The sequence below is a fragment of the Saccoglossus kowalevskii genome, chromosome 17, assembly GCF_978046115.1.
Source record: "Saccoglossus kowalevskii chromosome 17, keSacKowa6.1, whole genome shotgun sequence".
NCBI lineage: Eukaryota > Metazoa > Hemichordata > Enteropneusta > Harrimaniidae > Saccoglossus > Saccoglossus kowalevskii.
The window spans coordinates 11,400,429-11,425,805 of NC_140657.1; the positions used below are offsets into that span (position 1 = coordinate 11,400,429).

The window sequence follows — 25,377 nt, forward strand, 5'->3', positions numbered from 1 at the left end:
TAAACAATACTAAATTCATGATATCCATCAATGCAGTCCATTATCACATAGCAAAGTGTTTGGCATTGAGTTGTCTGTTATGAAAACAAGCTTGGAAACAAAAAGCTGTACAAATTTCAACATATCCCCTTTTCATTCGTTAATAAATACATTTTCATTTGCTTTGCAGGGAAACTGCTATATACAAACTTGCATTCTCGCTAAGTAAGCATGTCATCTGTGTATTTCAGAGTAGATGCGCGAGAAAATGATCAGGACTGAGGCAACAGAAAATAACGCTTGTTTCATTTCGTAAACACAGATGCACACACCAGGGTTATTATAAGTTTTTAGAATAACTGCACATCCACAGAAAATTCGCAATGTTGACTAAAAATTATTGACAAGTACAGACTTTTGGACTTGTAAAATCGAGGGAGCTGCTTCTTGCTGGAAAATATACACAAACGTAGCAGATTTCTTCATAAAATTATTTGTCCATCTACCACGAAGAAGTATCGCAGTATACACTTTTTAGTGAAACATCTTGCATAAGAGCCTAATCCATGATGGCTGGCATGTCGATCGTTGTTCTGTTCTTGTGTCAGCATGTCAAACACAATCGCGGCAGTTTTTTTTTTTATGAGACCATACAAAAAATCCAAGTGTGTTCGGAGGTATTTCAGAATCGCAGATGAGACTTGTGCTTCACCATGTACCTAGAAGTATAGAAATTATTAATTATTGTCAACATGCTGTCATGATTGGCCATCTGACCCAAAAAGGTACAACTTTACATGTGCTATAAAATTACAACCCTGATAGTAGAGTTAACATTTCTGGACTTCGGACTTCCATTGAATTGATTCTTTGGACTGGTCAAAAATCAAGACTTAATAACAAGAGAACTTTTAATGTTTTTGTATCAGGCAACAATTCAAAACACTGAATGTCACTATTGGCACTATTGACATTTTTTTACATCTGCAAATTTGCAAGTGTGAGTGCTAAAATTTAGTGCATTCTGCCATGGAAACCATATTCAAGTTTGGGACTGCGTGACAGGGCTGTGTCATCCTATCATAATGAAATTATGGCAATTACGATAAATGCACAATCCTGGCATCAACCAGGGCTGGTCGAACACAAACACCTGCAGACCTTAATGAAGGTTGCCTCGAAGTCGCATTTGTTAGTGAATGAATCTCGGCAAGTGGAATTGGCCTTCCCATTGAGTCTGTAGCACACTCACACAGAGTAGGGGTCGACCCTTTTTGATGTTCAACCTGATTTGAACTCAGGTGTCTGATTCAACAATCACTACGCTGACAAAGAGAACTCATTATTCATGTTGATAGAATATACTCACTTGTCCATTATTTCCCAGAATCTGAGGAGAGTGGCTCTGTCTAAATGTCTTTTGTTTCTATTTATCTTGAGAATACACACATCCCATTTCTTGATGTTGGGATCTAAATTGGCTTCTTCAAATTTCAAATGGAAAGCTTTTACTGTAATAGACAGGAGAAAGTACATCATACTGTAAAACCATTTAATTTCACTATTTTGAGCATATTCACTGTGTTTTAATTTCATGAATTTGTCAAGGAAACAATTTTATAGTTATTTTTAATGTTCAATTAGATTTAATGTAGCGGATTTTACTTATCAGTCGAAAATAGAGAAATTAAAACCCAGTGAATAATTATTACAAAATAAATATCAAAATACAGTCAGAGCAACATAGTGATTTCTGGGATACCTGAATAAATGTGAACATATTTAGTATACTGTATTTGCTTGATTAGAGATGCACATCTAAGAGCTGATTTTCAGTACTTCTATAATATATGTATGAAGGTTGAATTTAACCTTTTCACCACCAGACTTTCTCGTCCGAATTAATTTGCACTTTTTTCTTATATTCTTAATATTTCTAAAAGTGAACCCTAATTTTGAAGCCAACAGACAAAATTTGAGTCAACTTTCAGTTTCACTCAGAAAATTTGGCTATTTTCAGCAATCGTCTGAAGGAAAGTGCAGACTATAAATGGGACTATTTTGTGATGATAAGAGGGGAATGGTGGTGAAAAGGTTGAGAGTGGTTTTCATATAATATAAATGAACACGAATCTACATGTGTATTGAATAATATTGAAGTTTGTATACAAAAAGCAACAAATATGTACTTGATCATCAGCAAAGGTAAAATGAAATCAACCAAGTTATGTTTGACAAGTAGAGCCTGCAGACATTTGGAGTTGTTTGAGTAATTCTGAAAAAGTATTTTGTCATGCATTAATGTTGAACCCCCAAATACTCAAGGCCCATATTGTTCTTCATAATACTCTAGGTCGATAACGCAAACAAATTATTTTACCGATTTCAGTTAACAGTGTGGTTTACCTCTTCTTGGTATTATTCATATACTAGTATTCATATTGGGGCTTATTTCCAAACATGAAAAACTGTAATATATGGTGTATTTTACTACGGCCTGAATAATTAAAATGTGCTCTTGGCCAATCAAAAAGATGTATTCAGGCAACTGAAATGTTGGTATAAAATGCAACAGTGCACAAACGTTGCAGGTTTAACAAATTCATCAAAAGAGGGCAGCAGTGAAATGAGAGTGAAAAACACACACTTGCTGACCGACTCAAAGGTGCATGCTGACTAGGAAATTATGTTTTTGTTGAACATAGTACTGTAAGATCAGCCTGACTGGGTTACTCACTTCTTGCAAAAATATCTACTGGCGAGCCATCTGAAAGCAACCATGGCCAGCCTTTAAACTGCCATGCTGGTCCTTGTACAAATACTGCTACCACACGGTCCCTGTAATTAACATATAACAGATACTGAAATGATAGTAAATTTTAAAACCATATAAATACAAGTCATTGAAAATGACACAGTCCCCGTTAAATTTTTGAAAGTTCTCTTTGTGCTAGTCATATTAAAGCGGAGGGGTTGTCGTGAGCGTGTCCTTGAAACTTGATTTCCAAGTGGCGTATACAACAGATTGTTTATTTACATCAAAACATGTGTTCCGTGTAGTAGTAATATGGCCAAAAATAAAAACAGCCGTTATTCGGCCATCTTTGATCTGATTATGAAACACACTGATATGTATGATGTATCTGCCAAATACAAATGAAAATGGTACACAAATTGTGGAAATATAGTAGTAAGGCCAAAAAGTCAGATGGCTGTCAATCGGCCATCCTTGACCAAATTTTGAAACAAATGTATATAAAGTACATGTATATGCCAAATTTGAATAAAAACTGAAAAGATACCGCATAAAAAAACAAAACAAGATGCCTGCCAGTCGACCATCTTTGATCCAATTGCGAAATAAATAATCATGGACATGTATCCTAACATGTGTAATCTATGTACCAAGTTTGAATGACAACTGACAAAGCATGTCCAAAATACAACATTTTCAAAAAACAAGATGGCTGCCAGTCGGCCATTTTGAATCGAATCACTAAACCACTGCATGTGCATATGTCCCACATAAGATACTAGGCACATGCAAAGAATGAATGGAATCGGTCCACAGGATTCTGAAATATGACTCTGGACAGACTGACGCACGGATGGACGGACACATGGACGGAGGGACAGACTCAGGAACTCACAGATGGTCGGGACATGTATCCTAACATGTATGATCTATGTACTAAATTTGAATGCAAAATGACAAAGCATGTCCAAAATACGACATTTTCAAGAAACAAGATGGCTGCCAGTCGGCCATCTTTGATCCAATTGTGAAATAAATCATCATGGACATGTATCCTAACATGTATAATCTATGTACCAAGTTTGAATGAAAACTGACAAAGCATGTCCAAAATACAACATTTTCAAAAAACAAGATAGCTGCCAGTCGGCCATTTTGAATCGAATCGCTAAACCACTGCATGTGCATATGTCCCACATAAAGTACTAGGCACATGCAAAGAATGAACGAAATCGGTCCAAGGGATTCTGAGATATGACTTCGCACGGACGCACGGATGGAGACTGAATTATAAGTCCCTGTTTTCAGACTTCGTTCGAACGGGGACTAATTACATGAATTTTAGAAACATTATTGGTCACAATCTGGATGACCGTAAAAGCACCAAAAATATTTATCTCTTCCTTGAATGGCAAAACAGAGAACAAAAGTCCTGCAATAATATATCGGGACATTTCGCTTGGGAAAAATAACACACAATGACTCTTGTAGCTGTCAAGATCAAAGCAAATACGCTACACATATCAGCGGCAACAATGTAATGTAACCAACTGGAACCAGTTAAAATTGCATGTTTTAAATCTAGGAAAGAAACATTTTCGTCCAAATATGGTCAATTAGGCCGAAAGGATTTGGGAAACTGGATTTCCCATTAAGTTCCGCAGCCAGGCAATACAAGATGTGATATGTGACAAAGACAATCATTGCACTGGTTACGCAAGCAATATGGCTGTAATTTTGATGGTGTGTAAGGACAATCATTGCAAGCAATAAAAGTTACACCATATAAACCCACCATACACTTCTAGCCCAGGATGTAGGATAAGGTAGACAACTCACCAATCCTGTGGCTGTAATTTTGATGGTGTGTAAGGACAATCATTGCAAGCAATAAAAGTTACACCATATAAACCTATCATATCCATTTAGCCCAGTATGTGGGATAGGTAGACAACTCACCAATCTTGTGGCTGTAATTTTGATGGTGTGTAAGGACAATCATTGCAAGCAATAAAAGTTACACCATATAAACCTATCATATCCATTTAGCCCAGTATGTGGGATAGGTAGACAACTCACCAATCCTGTGGCTGTAATTTTGATGGTGTGTAAGGACAATCATTGCAAGCAATAAAAGTTACACCATATAAACCTATCATATCCATTTAGCCCAGTATGTAGGATAAGGTAAACAACTCACCAATCTTGTGGCTGTAATTTTGATGGTGTGTAAGGACAATCATTGCAAGCAATAAAAGTTACACCATATAAACCTATCATATCCATTTAGCCCAGTATGTAGGATAAGGTATACAACTCACCAATCTTGTGGCTGTAATTTTGATGGTGTGTAAGGACAATCATTGCAAGCAATAAAAGTTACACCATATAAACCTATCATATCCATTTAGCCCAGTATGTGGGATAGGTAGACAACTCACCAATCTTGTGGCTGTAATTTTGATGGTGTGTAAGGACAATCATTGCAAGCAATAAAAGTTACACCATATAAACCTATCATATCCATTTAGCCCAGTATGTAGGATAAGGTATACAACTCACCAATCTTGTGGCTGTAATTTTGATGGTGTGTAAGGACAATCATTGCAAGCAATAAAAGTTACACCATATAAACCCACCATACACTTCTAGCCCAGGATGTAGGATAGGTAGACAACTCACCAATCTTGTGGCTGTAATTTTGATGGTGTGTAAGGACAATCATTGCAAGCAATAAAAGTTACACCATATAAACCCACCATACACTTCTAGCCCAGGATGTAGGATAGGTAGACAACTCACCAATCCTGTGGCTGTAATTTTGATGGTGTGTAAGAACAATCATTGCAAGCAATAAAAGTTACACCATATAAACCCACCATACACTTCTAGCCCAGTATGCAGGATAGGTAGACAACTCACCAATCCTGTGGCTGTAATTTTGATGGTGTGTAAGGACAATCATTGCAAGCAATAAAAGTTACACCATATAAACCTATCATATCCATTTAGCCCAGTATGTAGGATAGGTATGCAACTCACCAATCTTGTGGCTGTAATTTTGATGGTGTGTAAGGACAATCATTGCAAGCAATAAAAGTTACACCATATAAACCTATCATATCCATTTAGCCCAGTATGTAGGATAGGTATGCAACTCACCAATCTTGTGGCTGTAATTTTGATGGTGTGTCTATTATTCTATAGGGTACTGTGACTGTTTGTATCGTGCCACCTTGGTTCAGATCTTTTTTACGCTGGACTAAAACTTCGTTATCCCGCCTCGCTCCTTGTCCTTTCTTGTCGTCTGTACTCAAAAATCTAGTTAGAAATTCAAACAATAGTAATAATAATATTTATAATGAAAACAAAATTGGCATTGAACTTTTTGAACTCCATCTTTTACCCGCCAAAATTTATTTTTCTATTATATCTTTGGTAATGTTGGATTTGATCAATAAAAAATTATGTCTATTTAGTTCAAAATTATGAAAAAAATTACAGAAAAATACTGTACTCGACCGCGTTAGTGCCCATGCTTGGCTAAGCACCCAACCCCCACTTTTGTGACATTTCAGGTTCACTTTCGGCTGAGCGCCCATCCCCTTCAAAATGCCCCTAATTTGACAGCCTAATCATAAAACTTGGTCTTTGATCATTGTTTAACTTTTCTGAATACTGGCTCTCTTTTTCGAGAGAGGGGGGGGGGGGGGGCTTGGGTAAACACCCATCCCCATCACGATTTTCTGAGTTGAGGACACTGAACGCTAACGCGGTCGAGTACAGTACATAAAAACAGTCAAAATTTTGCACCAAAATATGGGCAAAAAAATAAAGGATAGTCCGAGCACAGAAACTAAAGAAACACCCTAAACTCACTGGAAACTGGTCAAGTCAAGTTGCCTCAATTCTCTATTTTACCACAGGGTCTATGATTTGACCATGTGATGTGATGTACTACACTGGTACGAAAAATTGATAAAAATAATATGCGAGGGGCATGTTTCAAACTCGAGAGTGCGACGACAGGACGCGTAACCTTTAATTATCGGCCAATGTTTGACATTATAGGAATGCACACCTGAGATCCTGCAGTAAATCTTTAGCATTGTACATAGTGATGAGTGACGTTGTAGCCGCCGGGATGATAATAATTGGTGTACGTGATACTCTCTTGGTTGGACCTTGTGGCTTCGGCTGCACCAGAGCCCGCGAGTCTTGCTGGATTATCGGTGTCGGTGCTTTCCTTGCGCTTGCACCTTCCTGGAATGATAAACACAATAAAGTAATGGAGAGGTTTGCAGAATGCTTAGACGGTCCCAAATGTGGATAATACTATAAAACCATTTATTTTCACCAACATTTAAGTTCACTACTTTGATGTTTAGAGCATATTCACTCTGTTTTAACTGCACAAAATTGTCAAGGAAACAATGAGTTTTATTTTTATTTTACATGTTCACATAGATTTATTAAAGTTAGTGGATTTTACTTATTATGTGCTCATAATGGAATAATTATTGTAGCAAGCCTAAAACAAAACATTTAATGATGCTTACGAGAGGGAAACATTGTACATGTCATTGTAACTAACAGTCAAGGTTTCTATAATGTGCATGACAGGTGAGCACATTCAAGTTAATAAGAATACTCTGCGTTGAAAAATCCATTATTGGGTATTGAGCAAATGTAGAAAGTCAAGTCTTCTACAGGTACAATTGTAGGTTAACCTTTTCACCACCAGACTTTGTTGCCCAAATTTATTGGCACTTTTTTCTTATATTTTTTAATATTTCTAGAAATGAACCCTAATTTTGGAGCCAAAAAACAAAATTTGTGTCAATTTTCAGATTTTACTCGAAAAATTTGTCTATTTTTGTCCCAATTTTCTGAAGGAAAGTGCAGACTTTAAGCGGGGGGACTATTTTGAAAATTGTTGATGAAAACTGGTGGTGAAAAGGTTAATACATAGTAATGACTTTTTATATATGGTGTGAATGTTGCTATGACCAGAGAGGAGATGAATGTTTTGAGAAATTCAAGACAGTGTCACCATGTAACTCAAGAAAGCATGCAACACAGTGCTTTCACCAGACATCTTTCTGCATGGCAGTTTTATACCATACTCAAACTTTCAGAACACAATAGAAGCTATTTTTAAAATTAATATGAGATTATTACGAGAATACTGCGAAGTAAGCACAAAGACTGTATCGACCTTTGCGCAGCGGAGGTTGATGCGACCATGTACTATCTGAATGTATACGTTGCCGTATCCTCGTAATAACCTTTCCTCCCAGGAAACAAATTTAGTAAACTTCTTTGTGTGGGGTCCGGTCAAACCTTGGGGCAGCCATGTTTGTTTTTTATTATTAGAGGACACTTACGCTCGTAATCATTCCAGAATTGGAATTTGTGTTTCCTAATATGGTAGAATGAAAATACCCAGTGCAAAACTGCAAAATTACGACACGCTGTAACTTATGGTGTTACTGTGACAGATGTATAAGGGAAGAGTAGGAAATCAAACGGGCGGTGCACCGCGGTCATTACCGCGGTGGTGGTGGGTGCTCGCCGGTCGACCGCATTTTATGCAAATTTATGCATAGATTCCATGACCCCGGTTTACCGCGGTCATTTGCGGTGGGCTCACACAGCAATTTACACTTATTGTCAAGACCATTAATAAACACAAAGAACTGGGAAATTAAAAGGATCACAAAGTTCTAATGAAAAATTAAACCAATTTGGCTGAGCCAAAAGCTAGGAAACTAGTCTATAATAGTTCACATTATTTTATTTGCCTGAGCTTTGGAATAAAATCACAAAACGATCCAGAAAGACGTAGAGATCAACATAATATAAAATAAGATCGTATTATTTTTTGAATACCGTACTCAACCGCGTTAGCGCCCATGCCCGGGCAAGCGCCCACCCCCCACTTTTGTGCAATTTTTATATTTGGGGTCACATTCGGCAAAGCGCCCACCCCTTCAAAATGCAACTAATTTAAAACTTGGTCTTGTGTAACGAATCTTGGTAATCGTTTTTATATGATACAGCGTGGATATCGATCGCTGTGAACATGTTGTGAATGCGTAGAACACGGTAACCGTGCGTAACCTACGCTTCGACAATGACTTGTTAATACAAGTAAAATGTGGTAAATATTTCATGCCATATTCAGTTTACCTCTCAAAAATGGCTAGTTACTAGTTTTTTGGAAAAACTATGTCGTTTATTCGCTGAAATCAGTTCCAACAGATCGTACTTCGACATCGATAATTCACTTCCGCATTGCGTTACCGGAAAGTCTTCGGGAATTTCCGAAGAATTGCGTCAGTACAACACAGCATTGTGATTGGTTAATAACCAACTTGACCCATTAGGTCAAAGGACGCCGCTGCAGGTGAAATCTGCAAATGCATCATGGCGGAAAGTGATTTTCATCGAGAGTTTGCATACGATCCAACACCTTCGTCAGTGGAGATAATATGACAATTTTGACGTTGACTGTGTTCCAACAGACTCAAATGTTTTTAATTTCGTAAATTCTGGTGGTACGTAATTAATATTGTAATAAAATGTGCATATTTTTTGTGATCATTTCTGTTCCTTCATTGTGAAAATCAATGACGACTCAACTAATTTCGTAATTTGATTTCCCTCAAAGACGTAATCTGTCACTTGATGAATTCAATTTTTCATTTGCACTCTTTTTCGAGGGGGGTGCTCGGGTAAGCGCCCACCCCTAAAAAATCTTGATTTTCTGAGTTGAGGCCCCTGGGCGCTAACGCGGTCGAGTACGGTATATATCATGCATGGTCTCAGAAAATGTTTAGAAAGATTAATGTTTCGCGTAGACCAAATATAATCACGCATAAGTATAAATTCAAAGTGTTTTAATACATTGGTGAGAGGTCGCATTTACGTGAACAAGAACATGCACTAAGAAGAAAAAGCAAGCCAAAGTCGAAACGGGGTGTATCATGGACTTGGTACAACATGCGTTGCGACAATTGAGTGATCGTCGACATCATTTTGGGGCACAATTGAACTTCAAGTACATTGCGAAACTTGCTACGCGGCGATGCTGATATCAAGTGTGTGTTGACCGAAGTTTGACCCCCAAGTCACGCACTGAACAGGCGCGTTACCTTAGCAACCCTTTTCTTTCTTGGTCCGCGCTTCGATCTCGTAAATTTGTTATCATATCCGGCGGTACTGTAATAACACAACTTGTATCCAACTCTGTATTGGCTTTGAATATTTCAACATCGTTTACTTAGTGTGCTGCTTTTCTAATAACGCAAATATGTTTACAGTATTGGACGGGCTCTAAATATTTCAATTTTGCAATGTATTACTTTTATAATAATTACGCAAACTAAGTTATTTTTATTATTGTTGGGACACTAACCCGGGCTATTGGGTCTGTGAATATTTCAATATTACCGACTTGATAATGCGTTGCATTCGTAATTATTACGCAAATATAAACATGGGCGCATTTACTAGTAAATCATTGAAAAAGATAGTCAGGTCCCAGAGTCAGGTGTCTAACGAAAGTCGAGAAAATATTTTAAATACTTGTGACTCATCGGTGAATTATTTTATTCGAAATAAAGTGAATATGTAATATTAACCATACAATAACATACAATATCATGTGTAATGTTAAATTTTTCTATAATAAACTCGCAGCGCACTTCGATCGCATTATTCACGTTCATTTCGACTGAACTCTAATAACCACGTGTTTGAATTACGTGCAGCAATGGGCAATGACCTCAATGAGTTCACGCACTGACATTTAAATTCGGGCCACCCAGTTTGACGCAAAACGATATAGTTACTTAACATTTGTTCAAAAAATCGGTAAACTCTCGCGAAGAGTTAACAGAAAGGCAACGTCGTTTTTGACCAAAAAAAAAAAAAACATGTCAATACAAGATTATGTGTGCAAGGTTAGATTTACAGAACGTACATGACTGCTTAACTCTGTTTTTTTTAATAATCATGTCGCACATGAAACACAGGAGACATTTTAGTTCGTCCATTTCTTGTTTACCGATCTTGAACTTTTTGTCTGGAATGCGATATAGGCAAAGAATAAACATTAATGATACCCACCGTTGTCAAATCAACAAGAGGCTCGAATCAGGAAGGCTCGGATATTAACTTCGTAAATAACATTCTTTTCATGTGGTAGACTTTATTCAAGTGTAACAAACGTAAGTGAAATGTATGGACGAGTCATAATACTAGTACCTTCGAAAGTTACGACTTTTACTCTTGGAATTGGTGATAAATACATGCATAAAATACAACATTGTTTCACGCAACAACAATTCGTATACAGCATTGGACTTATGGATTTTTATATTAATAAAATACGTGGGCCGATAATATTACTATATGCTTAGTATTTCCATGCCAGCGATGCTCGTAACCTGCTCGATTTAAAAACAGCTATTTGAAACAAAGACTCATGGAATCACAAAGGAAACTGTTAAATACGTATTTCACACCTTTCCTACAACCGTGGTTGCAACCGGTATCGGTGGCCACCGCGGTAGAGACCCCTAATTATAAGCAGTCCGCGGCTCTCCCCGGTGTACCGCGGAGAGCCACGGTGATTACCGCGGTGAACCGCCCGTTTGATTTCCTACTCTTCCCTAATAATTAATGTTACAAATACTTATTTATTGTTGTACAAAAAAAAGTCAAAAATTTTTTGGAAGAACACCAACACATGACTGCCGTAGCACAGAATCTGGTACTTACCGTCACTGATTTGAGCGTCATGCCACGGTATGTACCCATAGTGTCAATTTTAAATCCCTCAGTTTCTGTGAATGTAAATTAAAATATTGAGTTGAGGCATTAAAACAGCAATAGATGTACCTATCGATCATTTGTCTCTGATTTTATTCATCAGTAATTGAACAAACTTGAGAGAGGTCTATCTTAGGCACCTATATGTATAGTAACAAAGCAATCAGACTTGAAAGAAGTTGAAAATATCATTTTTTACAAATATATTCATCAAAATTAGAGAAATAAATGTATTATCACGAAATGAACAAATCTAAGAGAGGTCTGCCCAAGGTACAGTACACCAAGTATCAAAGCAAAAAGAATTGTAGAAGTAAAAAAAGTAAAAAGTTGACATGGACGCTGGAGGTTAAATGATTATTCAATAGTGTATTCATTGTATTATGTTATGGGACACTTAAGTAGGCATATGGATATGCAATGAATTCTATGTATAAAGGTTATGTTGAAAATGACAAATCAAAAGGTGTCATCAGCATGAGAACATGTTACTTTTTATGTTTTCGTAATGGAAAATATTCTACCGTAATATAGAAATGTAATTTACCCTCTTTTCCTTTGAACCTTTCCTGATCGTATCTGTTATACTGTGCAGGGGTGGAGGGTTTAACTTTTTTCACAAGTTCCTAAAAATTGAACAAAACAACAAAACAATCATTGAATTCTATTTCATATGTAAGAATCATGACGCAATCCTTTTGATCATTTATTGAAAACAAAAAAAGATTAATAACTTACGACTGGTTGCGCAAGACTGTGTGTGTTAATGGCACTGTTTGCGTCATGGTTAACTCGACCACCTTCTTCTTGTGCTTTCACAGACTGTAATATTGCAAACACGTTCTTTGCAAAACACTACAAGGGAAACAAACAACAAAATTTAGATACTGGATACTGAGATTGTACATTTCGCCATTTAAGGATACAGTGTATGGTGTGGGATACTGCTTTTGCAGCCGGAAGCTTGTGAGAATGCATAAGCCGTACTTGCGAGAGCAGAAAAGGCTGTATCCGGTCCATAAAGGTTTTATAGGTGTAATTACAATTTTATCATGCCGTGACCTCAAACACACAACGTAATTTAGAATGACGCATTTTGTTTTGAATGATGAGAGCCAAGTGCACTGGGCCAACCGTGATACAGGAAATTATTGACCTGATGTGAGCGTGCTCTTCACATAGCGTTACGAGGCCGGGCAATACAAGGTATATGATAATACAGATTATATTGTGTTTGAATCAGGGTTCTCCCCAGGGGTTTTTAGCGCCGAGGTCCGCGGCGCTATACTTGTGAATCTCGGCACTTTGCTTGGTGCTATGTGTTCCGACCTCGGCGCTTGATTTCATATTTGACATGCCAATATCAGATGTGCAAAAGCTTTGTTCGCCACGCCGGTAGGCCCCGACCGTCACTCAAAATTAGTGACCACCACGGAAACGCTTCCGACCAGGACTATTGTCCGATTGTTACTATGTACCGACCGACACACATCCTGCCAGTCGTGGATTATAATTTGTAAACAATAGACCTAGTCGCACGATACGTAGCGGCTAATCAAATTTGTTCCATAAGCACCTCTTTGTAAGTAAATACTTTCTGCGATAGACACAGTCTTTAGATTGAAAGCTAAAATTCTTTTAAAATCAATTCCACCTCGATATAACATGGTTAAAGCAGAGTTCACAATCAGTTTACGCTACGCAAAAAAAACAAAACTTGTTTATTGTGTGTGTATTGATAACATTTGAACTGTTATCATCGCGAATCATGTAAAAACTCTTCTTTCAAGACCTATTTTACCTTTTAAAAATTGCTAATCACCTCTTTCGAAAACCATCATGCAGTTTTCAATTAAAATCGATGCCAACACATCGTGCTACAACATCACTTAACTTCCGCAATGTAATTTTTATGATCACTACCATTCTGAAAACTTCGGATTCTACCGACATTACCAAGCGGCATTTTGATTGGTTAATGGCATTCTTGACACAACGGGTAAAAGGACACATGCTAATGTTTCACAAACATCATGGCGGGTCTGTTGTTTTTTACCGAAGTGATCGAGTGATCAAAAATAATCGCTCCCGATAAAAATAAGTTGGATTTTACTTTCATTTCATTTTTAAAAAAAAGAAGCAAAATTTTGTTGAGGAATTATTGGTATAACTGGTGTAAAACATCGCCAAGTAAGTTATGTCACGTCGTAACTTTGATGATTGTTTTGAAGTTTTATTTGTTCGCTCATTACTGTAAATGTAAACGTTTTAGAAGTTTATGGTACGAATAATAAATTACAAAAATATGCCAATTAATTATGTGGTCGATTTTTTGAAGGAGAATGTTTTTGAAGTAAATAAAATCATGAAACACATACACATATTTGTGTTGATTCAATTAAAATCAAAGAAAGCTTAGAAAGAACTCCCATGTGCTGAGAGTATTGGAGACGCATTAAATATAATTCGAAATTACTTAGCTGAAAACTAATTATGCAAATCAGAAAATTAATATGAACAGATTTGAGTGTAAAACTAATGAGGTCTGCGCAATGTAACAGAAAATCTATGTTTCCAAGTTTAATTGAAATGTGATTAAAACCAAAAAATTATGAATTATTATGCTTATTAGGGAATTAATATGAACAGATTTTTACCCCAAACTAATTAGGTTTGTACATTGTCCTAGAGCATCTTTGTACTAAGTTTCATTGAAATGGAATAATTAGTACTTTAGATATCAGAGTGAAAGCTTAAAATTGGTTAATTATGCAAATTAGGTAATTAATATGTACCGTTAAAGTCCTATTATAAACCGCGGTTTATATTACAATGTATCAATTTAAAAATTGGGATCAAAAGCTCAAGTTGGGGGTGCGGTTTCTATTACGTACATATTGCAATCACTAAATGGGCGTGGTCATTTTTTGTCCACAACACATGCACAAAACAAACAATACACCGTACAATCTCTTGAATAGGCGTCGGGGAAGAGTGAAGGGCCTTATTTTGGTTCTAAAATAGGCGTTACGAAATGTTGAAAAATTACAGTCAATCAAAAAAAAATTCCACATGATACAAAAAATACTCAGTATTTTTAATGTAATATGCATTTATTTTTTTAATTTTCTTGGTAACGAAAAGTATACATGATGTATTCTAACAGAAGTTTCAAATAAAAACATGAATGCACTGCTTTATAGTAGCAAATGATCACATGTAGCTCGATCCGGCCATGCTGCTGGTCACAAGTGAATAACTTACTTGTTTTCGAAGTGTTGATATTGGTGATTATTATTTGTAGTGATTACAATAACGCACGAAAAATAAATTCGTTGAATTGTTATAAAATGCAAGTAAAATTCAACTTAGTTTCCCCGTAAGCGAATGATTTCAGTCACATGTAAACGGCCGATACGATATCCGCCATGCTTTTGAATGCTCACGTGACGTATTATTGACCGGATAGGTCAAGTCGCTAATTAACCAATCAAAATGCTGGATGGTGCCTACGTGTCTAAATTACATAGCTCATTTAAATATGTTAATGACAGTTCAGCGACCTCATGGTGAACGCAACACGGAAGAGATTTACCGATAATGGAGTGCGATCTTTTGCCTTTGATTTCCATGGGAAAACGGCATGATTTTTTTTTTTAAATCAAGAAATTATTTGTTTTCGAAAGATAAATTATTCTTCAATGGTCAGTTTAACACTTTTACGGTGATAAAAGCTCATTGTCTAAAACTTACGAAACACAGACGTATTCAGAAAGAGTATTGACAGAGGTCGCCGACAGAACAAAAGCAGTTTCATTGCCTGTCTGACATCTTATCACCGCTGAACAATAAATAGGTGTGAATATTTTTAGGCATGTTGTCGAAACAAATGAATAGGATTAGGAACAATGCCGTTTTGGAACAGCTGGTTGAAACAATGAAGTCAGTCACGGTCTTGTTGAATTGGGGGTGCAGTTAGTAATAGGTACTTTTCAAGTTTTCAATTTTTGTTAAGAACTCTTTAACCCCGAAGCCGGAATTGGGGGTGCGGTTACTATTACGTATGCGGTTTATATTAGGACTTTAACGGTACAGATTTTAACCCACAATTATCCAGGTCTGTCTATTGTCCTAAAGCATCCATGTACATTCATTGGTATGTAATCCATGTACATTCATTGGTATGTGATGTTTAGTACCTGAGATATCAGAGTGAAAGTTGGTTAATTATGCAAATTAGGTGATTAATATGCACAAATATTTACCGGAAACTAATTGGATCTGCATAATTCTAGATTCATTGAAATGTGATGATTAGTACTTTAGATATCAGTAGAAACGCTGAAAATTAATTATGCAAATTAGGTAATTAATATGCACAATTATTTACCCTAAAACTAATCAGGTCTCTGCATAGTCTATGTACCAAGTTTCATTGAAATGCGATGATTAGTACTTGAGATAGCTGTGGAAAAGCTGAAAATTAATTAATTATGCAAATTAGGTGATTAATATGCACAAATATTTATCGGAAACAATCAATCTCTGCATAGTCCTTGAGTATGTAAGTACCAAGTTTCATTGAAATGTAATGCTCACTACATATATTAAATGCTGAAAATTAATTAATTATGCAAATTAGGTAATTAATATGTACTGATATTACCATAAAAACTATCAGGTCATTGCAGTGTCATATGACATCTATGTACCAAGTTTCATTGAAATGTGATGATTAGTACTTATAGCAAATGCTGAAAATTAACTAATTATGCAAATTAGGTAATTAATATGTACTGATATTACCATAAAAACTATCAGGTTTGTGCAGTGTCATATGATATCTATGTACCAAGTTTCATTGAAATGTGATGATTAGTACTTGAGATATCAGTGGAAAACCCGAAAATTGACTAATCATTATGCAAATTAGGTAATTAGTATCCACGGATTATTACCAAAAACTAATCAAAACCTAGCATTAGTTCAGAGCATGTATGTACAAAGTTTCATCAAAATCCAATGAGTGGTTGTTTAGATATCAGTGGAACAATCATGGAACAGCTAAAAATCAGCTAATTATCATGCAAATTAGGTAATTAATATGCACGGATTTTTACAAAAAACTAATCAAATCTGCGCATATGTTCAGAGCATCTATGTACCAAGTTTCATCAAAATCCAATGAGTGGTTGTTTAGATATCAGTGGAACAATCATGGAACAGCTAAAAATCAGCTAATTATCATGCAAATTAGGTAATTAATATGCACGGATTTTTACCAAAAACTAATCAAATCTGTGCATTGGCCCAGAGCATCTATGTACCAAGTTTCATCAAAATCCAATGAGTGGTTCTTTAGATATCAGTGGAACAGTCATAGAACAGCTAAAAATTAGCTAATTATCATGCAAATTAGGTAATTAACGAGCATGGATTTTTACCAAAACCTAATCAAATCTGCGCATATGTTCAGAGCATCTATGCACCAAGTTTCATCAAAAAACGATGTATGGTTCTTGAGATAGCAGTGGAACAGTCGGACACACATACACACATACAGACACACTAACTGCAAAGACTCCCATTATGTGCTTCGCACATGGGAGTCAAAAAATATTTGCACTTGACCGAGCTCATTAATATTCATATAATTGTAAATGAGTTCTGTTATTTAATGAAGGAAAGGTATGTAAATGATATGCAAATTATTATGCAAATTAGTTGCAGCGCTATGTATTTTTTTCTGGGGAGAAGCCTGTGAATGCCATATTTTTTCTCTCCCCAAAATAACATATTCCACAATTTAATGAATATATTATTTTTTTAATTTGAGACCAGAAGAATCAATAATTTTGAAAACAAATATGGAAAAAGTTGAGTACATGTAGGTTATATGTGGTGTATAAATAGCATCAAACTTTTATAAAACAATTTATAGTGCAATGACCTGGAGAGCTTTACCATTTAAAAGGGGTAAATTTCATGTAAACAAACAATGTATTTTACATGCGTTGTGTACACCACTATGAGGGACATAATGATCAGAACAGCACGACAACCACCTTCCTTTAACCACCTAAGACATTCTATACAGATGACACTAACAAGTAGCTGACTCACTTTTCCGGTGGTTTGTAGAATAGAAGACCTAGTTCTCCATAATCGTTCTCTGCTGACAATATCTCTTGTCACATCCACTTCTGCATCAACAAAACTACGCTGTTCAAGAGCTGCGGCGCCAAGATCATCGTCATCTACCTTAATCGTTGTCCTTTTTTTCGCCATACGTTTAGCCTTGATTGCGGCAATCTTTTCAACCGACATTGCTTCTGACAGTGAACTTTGCCTTTGAGACATAAACAAAACAAAGTACTTGTGACAGAGCGATTCAGCATACCGAAAAGAGTGACAAGTGCTGAACAGGAAATGTGAGCAGCAACACGACATGAGTGAAGAAAGGGGTTTCTCAATTACCTGATCTGATCGGTTGTAACAGCGCCCTCTTTCGGAGCTTCAAGACGAGCAATATGACGAGCCTACAGAAACACACATTTAAATGATGAAAAATAAAAAAGTACTAATTTTAAAATAGAATAAAACAAGCCATGCATGGCACAGTCCCCGTTAGTTATCAAACTTAAGATATATAGTTGTTGTTTATAGTGATATAGTTGGAACATAAAGATGTCAGAGATATGGATCCAGAGGCTGATGCTTGATTATGATTTTTTAACATTGAAATGATTGACATTCAGTCATTTTGTATCTGATCGTCAAATGAGTACTTGTCCATATTGGGAGATATTGCTCTGGAACAGCATTAATTAAAACAAAATGGCCACTGGTCAACCATTTTGAATACATCTTTATATTTATAACATGATGTATGGTGAATATATAAAACTTGAACATAATCTGTTAAATCATGTCAGAAATACTGCTCTAGAACAGCATTTATTAAAACAAAATGGCCGCCAGTCAGTCATTGTGAATCAGATTTGAAAAATAAAATGATTATATAATAATTATTGTTTTACGGTACTGCAATTTGGCTAAAAATCTACCTTGTCTTGTTTGACATGTTCTTCTTCCAATCTTGGTTTCTTAAATGTTTCATTTCTTGTTTCTTCAAGTGGTCTTTTCACTATCAAGACAAATGAAATATACTGGTTGTTATACAGTGAATCAAGAACCAGAAATATATAATACGTTTCTTTAAACTAACAATACCAGTAAAGCAACTGGAAAACGGTGTTTGGCTTAGAAAATTGTCATCAAATAAAAAAAAATAGATGATAAAGAGTATAGGATTACCTTGTGTTGGTCTTGAGGCACTTTCTATGGGGGCGCTTTTATCAATACTAGCACTGGTATCTGTGAGGAGGAAATAGAATTATTATTTTAAAATTGTGTCACAGTGATAGTGGGTAACAAAAAAAAAATTCTCTTATAATATATGATGCGTCACAAAGATTTGTTGAGACACAACAAACTATGCAAAATAGCTGACACATCAGAAAATAATACACTGATAGCGTGATAATGGTAAAATGGAATTCATATTTAAAAAACAAAATAAGTGTAAAAATAAAGAAATTCAGAGACACAACAGTTTCGTTTGTGCCTTTAGAAGCTCCTACAGCCATATACATGTACAATATTTTTCTTGAAGACCTCTCTTTCCCTAGCAGTCACTGAATAGACCAAAATTTTGGGGATTTCATTTTTATTCCTGAAAGACAGCACATTGGTGACACCAAACATAGCTTTGGATGACACTCTACATTATAGTCAGTGTTCTCCCCAGGCCAAAACAGCGTCGCGGGCCCCGACGCGATCGGATTTGCCCGCGACACTATGTGTTTCCTCCGCGATGCTATTATTTATCTCGTGATCTGATTTCTTCAGTCTCTCACAGACTGTAAGTTTCCTGGCTAACTAGTTAAATCTACAAATGCATTGTATTAACGCCAATTTCCCGGGATAATCCCCTGTTGTTTCTCATTGGTTGGATATCGTTCTAAAAAAACAAAGCATTTCCATAAAGACAAAGCCGTAAGCCCCGGTTGTCAAACGCTCTTTGCCAAACGTATATTTATATGCAAATGATATAGTCACACTTGGGGTCAAAAGCCACATGTTTCCGGTGTGTACGAAACGTATTTTCATTATTATTTTTAGAAATGTAGTAGTACTATTATTCTATGTTTTGATTTTTGTCAGTATTTTTGATATTGTATTTGTTTTTTGAGATCAAAATGTGAAAAAATATATATTTATGATGTAAAAAATTTTGACCTCGTGATTGTGAATCCAAGATGGCGTCACCCACGTAAGATCCAGCAAGCGTGAACTTCCCACTCGGATCGCATATCGTGCTCAGATTCAGATGAAATAAGTGAAGCATAATTGAAAATAATTTATTTATCAAGAAATCGGGAATTCTAATCAAGAAACGTGTGGAAATTGGAGTGACACTTGTGTTATTTCTTGGAAGAAAAGCCTCAATTTTACGTGGTATAACAATGGCGACAATTCGTAATTTCAGACCTCCGTTGTCTCTCACAATTGTGTTGAACAGACAACATCGATGATTAAAAAAAATACATAAAGATGGATAATTTCAGCCAGAAAAACTATTATTGCTCGAACATAGTAGCGTAAGTATCGTAACAGTTGTTGTACTTAACCGGAAAACAACAGAAACGGAAGACAAGCAATGAGAATAATCAACCCCATGTTTAATTTACCGGGACTGAACAGGGTTTTATAAAGTTGCTGATTGCTGGGCCAAGCAAAGAAACAGAAAACTCAGTATTTCTGCAGGACATTTGCAATACTAAACATGCAGTGCAATAATTGTATACAGATTGTACATAAAATAAATAGAAAGGAAAAAAACTGGTTTTGTTTTATTTCCCCATATGACAACAATATGTTAATTTATGCTAATTATATGCTAATTATTATGCAAATTAGCCGTGACTATGAAAAATTTCTGGGGAGAACACTGTATAGTACACTAAATTCTGTGCATCGCAATGTTGCTCAATGCAACTATCATGTGACCATACCAGTCAATATCATGTTCAATGCGTTGTTTGATAGTTTCATCTATGTGCATTGTGGGAATAAGCTATGAAAACGAAAGTTCCACACATAAGTCAAGACAAGGACCAATGTGTCAATACACCACTGGCCATAATGATCAAATAACAGAAATATACTATTACAAAACTTTATTTGGCAAAAAAAAATTATAGACTGTATGATGATATACTATTTCTATTCTTTCTAATGGTCCTGAAAATCTTTTTTTTTTTCATTTTTCCAATAAGTCACCCTTCTCTCCCAAAAAGTGTGATGCACACCCTTTAAAGCGAGGTGTTGTCACCTGCGCATGCATCAGATGGCTATAGCGTGTCATTGTTTACAAACAAGCGTCTACCCATGAGCCTTTGCGTTATTTAGCGCATGTTGTTATCACCGCTCGGGACTCAATTCCCTCGTGTGCGCAGGTGACGACTCTCCCACTTTAAACTAACAACACACTTAAAGGGTAGAAACTAATCACTTTTCTTGGATTTTATTAATCTTGGATTTACTTACTTGTTTCTCCATTGAGATAATCCAATAAAGCTTTTCTGTCAGGTCTTCTAACTACTGGAATATTTTCAGCCTGCATAGATAACCAAACATATGAAGTAGGTGAAAGAATTATTTACAAAAATATAGGTATATAAGTGGTAAAATTATTCTAAAACCAGAGTTGTAAAAAGTGTATGTATTTTGACCAATTGTCAATTCAAAATGGCCGCTGAAAAATGATTTTCCGGTAACTCTATGGAAAAATTGCAAAGTCATTGTTTCTATAGAAATGAGGTAAGGTTCAATAAGTTATACTTTCTCCATCTTTACAAGTTAGCTGCATTTTATCAAGTCAAGAAATCTTCGATGCAGTATTTCAGTATCTACACTGTATGCGCACTATCAAAAGTGCATACTTTCAACTAATTAACACGCGAAAGTCTGGTATACACAAAAAGTCCAACATAACAGATCCCCCACCCCGACCCACTCGTCTCAATTAGAGATGCGATCAAATACCATGCAAACCTTTTCAACATTTCAAGACAAGAAATAGATCAATTGAAACAGGTTTCAAGTTTTATATTTAAACACCCAACTTACCGCTGCTCTGCGCACATAGATGGGATGACTTAGCTGAACATTTTTAAGTAGAAACAGAATTGAATCTAATGTATAGTATTCCTTCACACCCTCTTTGTCTGACCTACATTGAAAAAAACACAGTTATTATAATTTTAACATCAATTACTGTAAAATCCTTTATTTTAACCAGGAATTAATTTTTTCTGAGAAGACATTTTTTCAGTTTTGTATGAAGTTTATTTTCGCTGGTAGTCTTCATCAGCTGGAATTGTGTCCTTGTTTACAGTATATTTTGTTAGTTCTTTAAATTTGGGTCAGTGCACATCAACAAAGTGGAATGCGGAAATAACACTTGCATGAAATTGGTTATATTTGTGTATGGTTTATGATGTATTGCGGGGGTGATAGTTTTGGTTATTATTACAAATGCACAGTACGGACGTGATTTTGTTTTCATCTGTGGCATGGAAAGGTCAGGCACCAGTGTGTGTATGGATGTTTCTGGTTAAGTGATTCATTGAAGCAAGCAATTCGCCAATACCAAAATTCTAAATTCCCACATGCCAAAATAAGCTCAATCTCTGCATGTGTAACCACTGCAGATCATACACATTCACCTCAGTTGCAGACAAGACCCGTCATAACCAAATGTTTCACTCTTGAACATATGCCACAGAAATGCAGATTCTTATTCTGCCCAAAACCAAAAGACCCTTTTCAGGGTCATTTTAAATGTTCCAAAAGAAATTTATCTGGACTACATGCGTTACACGTGTTGGCGTCCAACAAAGAATCAAAACAGATTTTCCAACTTACTGTCAGCTGTGAATATGCAATGTCAACTTCACTCTTCATATCAGGACATGTTTGATAGCAAGTGCTCGACATGTTGCAATATTTATCACAAAAAATCATTTTTAAGCAATACCATTGGCGTTTCCATACTGTTCAAAGGTTTCCACAATATCAACACTCAAAGGCAGGCAATGAATATGGGAATTGAATCGTACAAACACCTTCAACATATGGAAAAATTACAGAAAGATGCATTTTTTTTTTCATTCATGTATCATCGTCTGACTTTCTTTTCACTGTAAGAGCTAGTGGCAAAATGTAAACAAATCATTAAAACACCTTGAGTCGGACGTTATGGAAGCCAACATTCAATCATACAAGTCAATTAATTTATGCATGAGTCATGGTTACTGACACAGCGCAGATCAGATCAGTTACCCGAGCATTCATAAATCAAAGGTGATAAATAATCAGACCTGTCAGTACCGCTAATTGTGTAGTCGGTACAGTCAAACACCGGCTGGTGCAGTAAACGACCGGAACGGTAAAACACCATCCTACTCCCTGACTTCGTGATCATAAATGAAAAAATGTCAACAAAACATGGCAGCCATCTTGAATCATGCACAATTCATGAAATTTTTATCGACGATTGCATTCATGTGACAGCAGGAAGTATCAATGATACTTTTGGCGTATTAAGGTTTAGATTACTCCCAAAATAAACACTTTGTATGACATGCTCAGTGTTTGGAAAATGACTATGGATGTTAATAGGGCTGCATGCGACGAGCCGGCAAGGTTCCAATGAAAACAAGCGCATACACATTCACATACCTGTACACAGAGCTAAACATGTACGACTCTCAGCTGCATACATTAGATTACATATAATACTACTGGGTTATGCATAAACAATACAGTAAACACATTTACAAGGAGACTTCTACCAAACTGAGAGATTTGTTCCTTGTTAATATACATTCTATATTATGGCTATATATTAACAAGTTGTGCTGGAAAGTTTCCATAATAATAATATAGTTTGTTGTATCTTTCGAAATACAAGTTTCTAACAGTATGTAGCAATAACTATTTATGAAAAAACAAGTACTTAAATATGAAATGTAAAATAAAAGAAAAGAAGTTTTCATGAATACATGTACTTAGTAGTGTGCAACATTGGCTAATGTATTCATGTCATTAGCTACATTAGGTATATAAATTTGTCAGTAATTTAAATAATTTGTGAAAGTAGGTCTTGGCAAAAAAATGTTGTATTTTGAACATTCTACCAGAAAATTAGTTTTATCTTTCACAAGGTTGTTACCACACTGTTTACAGTCATAGGCTGGTCTTAAAATGACTAGATTTTCAATTCTTAACTGGTATAGTAGTTTTTCATATTAAGGGTCTAAGTAGCGGTTGAAATCTCCTGGCGATCAACCGACTTGGAGAAAGTCTCATTTTGTGGGAAGAACCTTACTGTTATACGAGAAAACAGGAAGCCACTTCAAGAGCGATTTTAAAAGTACTGCACAATACTGGTTCCGTTACGAAACTTGCGATGGTCAGGTTTTATTTTTTCTACAAAACAATGTCAAGGTAAACACAGATTTGGAAACGTTTCGATAACATAGATATGTGACGTCATTACGTTTAGAAAGCATGAGAAATGTTTATTTTGACTTGATTATTGGAGGTAGTAATTCAACAACAAGCAAAGCAGACAAGTTACGTTTGACAAAACGTATGTTTAGAAACTGCTAAAACTGGCAAATCACAAGAATACATAACCTACTTACCCCCATATCGTGAAGTTTGTCTTTGCTGTCTTCAGCCAAGCGAAATCACCCAATATAACTTGGTCATCTTTTCGTACGATCTCCTTTTTCTCGATGTTGTATAGCCGCAGAATGCTTAGAAGATCCGCCATGTTGGGTTCTCCTTACCACGCAAAGCTTCTTGGGTAACGCGGTGTGTCAAAGGTCAGCTTCAAATTCGGTTGCTTCTTTTGTGCTTTAATTGCATTGCAACACTCAGTGAAAATAATGTCTTTTCCTTTATTTTTAGCAGAGGCGAGACTTCATTCTACAAGGAAAATGAAATACAAAATGGGATGAAAATAGCATGTTTTTTTTTTTTTAAATACATGTGCACAGAGCTAGTTTTGCCTGTTTTTGGCCATACTATTTTCTTACAATCGTCGGATATTCATAATTTTTTTCTATTCGTTAAATATTACTATTAATATTCTCATTTGTATATAGTAGTTAATTCGTAGTCGTATGAAGGATTCTTCTAAATAACTCTTGACCAATGAGAATCACTTAATTTCAGCCAATGAGCGCTGAGATATTTTTTACCGATCATCTCATTCGTTATCTGGTTCCCCGCACATTTTACTCATTTATATTTGCCGCCTGCATGTTTTCTATTACATTCGCAAAGCAACTATATAAATTGCTAGTTTCGTAGATTCGAGGTTCATTTTCTTTTGTAAGCTGATACTATGTCAGTTGGTTAAGCAATAAACCTTGCCATGTTTTTGCATCCACATTTTGACTTCTTGTTGTCATCCCGAAAGTGCGTACTCTATCCCCCGCAATTGTTTCTAATGGCAAGCATATGTCTCATTATCTTAAAGGGCGGTACAGGTTTTGTACTCGTTGGTCTGCGCAACAGTCAAAGTCGCTATTTTTGTTCATATGAGTTTCATATCTCGTGTATGCGTGGCGCGACGATCATCGCCTTTTTAAAGGGCGGTAGTCGTCCCGCCACGCATGCGCGATATATATGGGTCTCATATAAAAAAGATGGCGACTTTGACTGTC

General features: G+C 36.0%; 1 protein-coding gene across 1 annotated transcript; it reads right to left on the minus strand.

Annotated features, from left to right (window-relative positions):
• Positions 1-46: 46 nt before the first annotated feature.
• On the minus strand, positions 47-24,521 carry LOC100372270 (parafibromin-like). Its single transcript, XM_085492528.1, has 15 exons — positions 24,349-24,521; positions 21,767-21,869; positions 21,185-21,254; positions 18,890-18,949; positions 18,640-18,719; positions 18,050-18,111; positions 17,696-17,921; positions 12,311-12,427; positions 12,120-12,198; positions 11,522-11,586; positions 6,816-6,997; positions 5,897-6,055; positions 2,717-2,817; positions 1,349-1,490; positions 47-698 (listed from the first exon to the last, which is right to left on the minus strand). The coding sequence occupies exons 1-15, from the start codon at positions 24,477-24,479 to the stop codon at positions 662-664; spliced, it is 1,614 nt and encodes a 537-aa protein (XP_085348654.1). The 5' UTR covers positions 24,480-24,521; the 3' UTR covers positions 47-661.
• Positions 24,522-25,377: the final 856 nt, after the last annotated feature.

Bases quoted from the DNA above. Each gene is read 5' to 3' on its own strand.
- LOC100372270 (XM_085492528.1), bottom strand. From the start codon at position 24,479: ATGGCGGATCTTCTAAGCATTCTGCGGCTATACAACATCGAGAAAAAG. The intron at 21,870-24,348 runs GTAAGTAGGTTA...TTTTCAATGTAG, and splicing joins ACAAACTTCACGATATGGGG to GTCAGACAAAGAGGGTGTGA. The intron at 18,112-18,639 runs GTAGATTTTTAG...GTGTTTCTGTAG, and splicing joins AACATGTCAAACAAGACAAG to GCTCGTCATATTGCTCGTCT.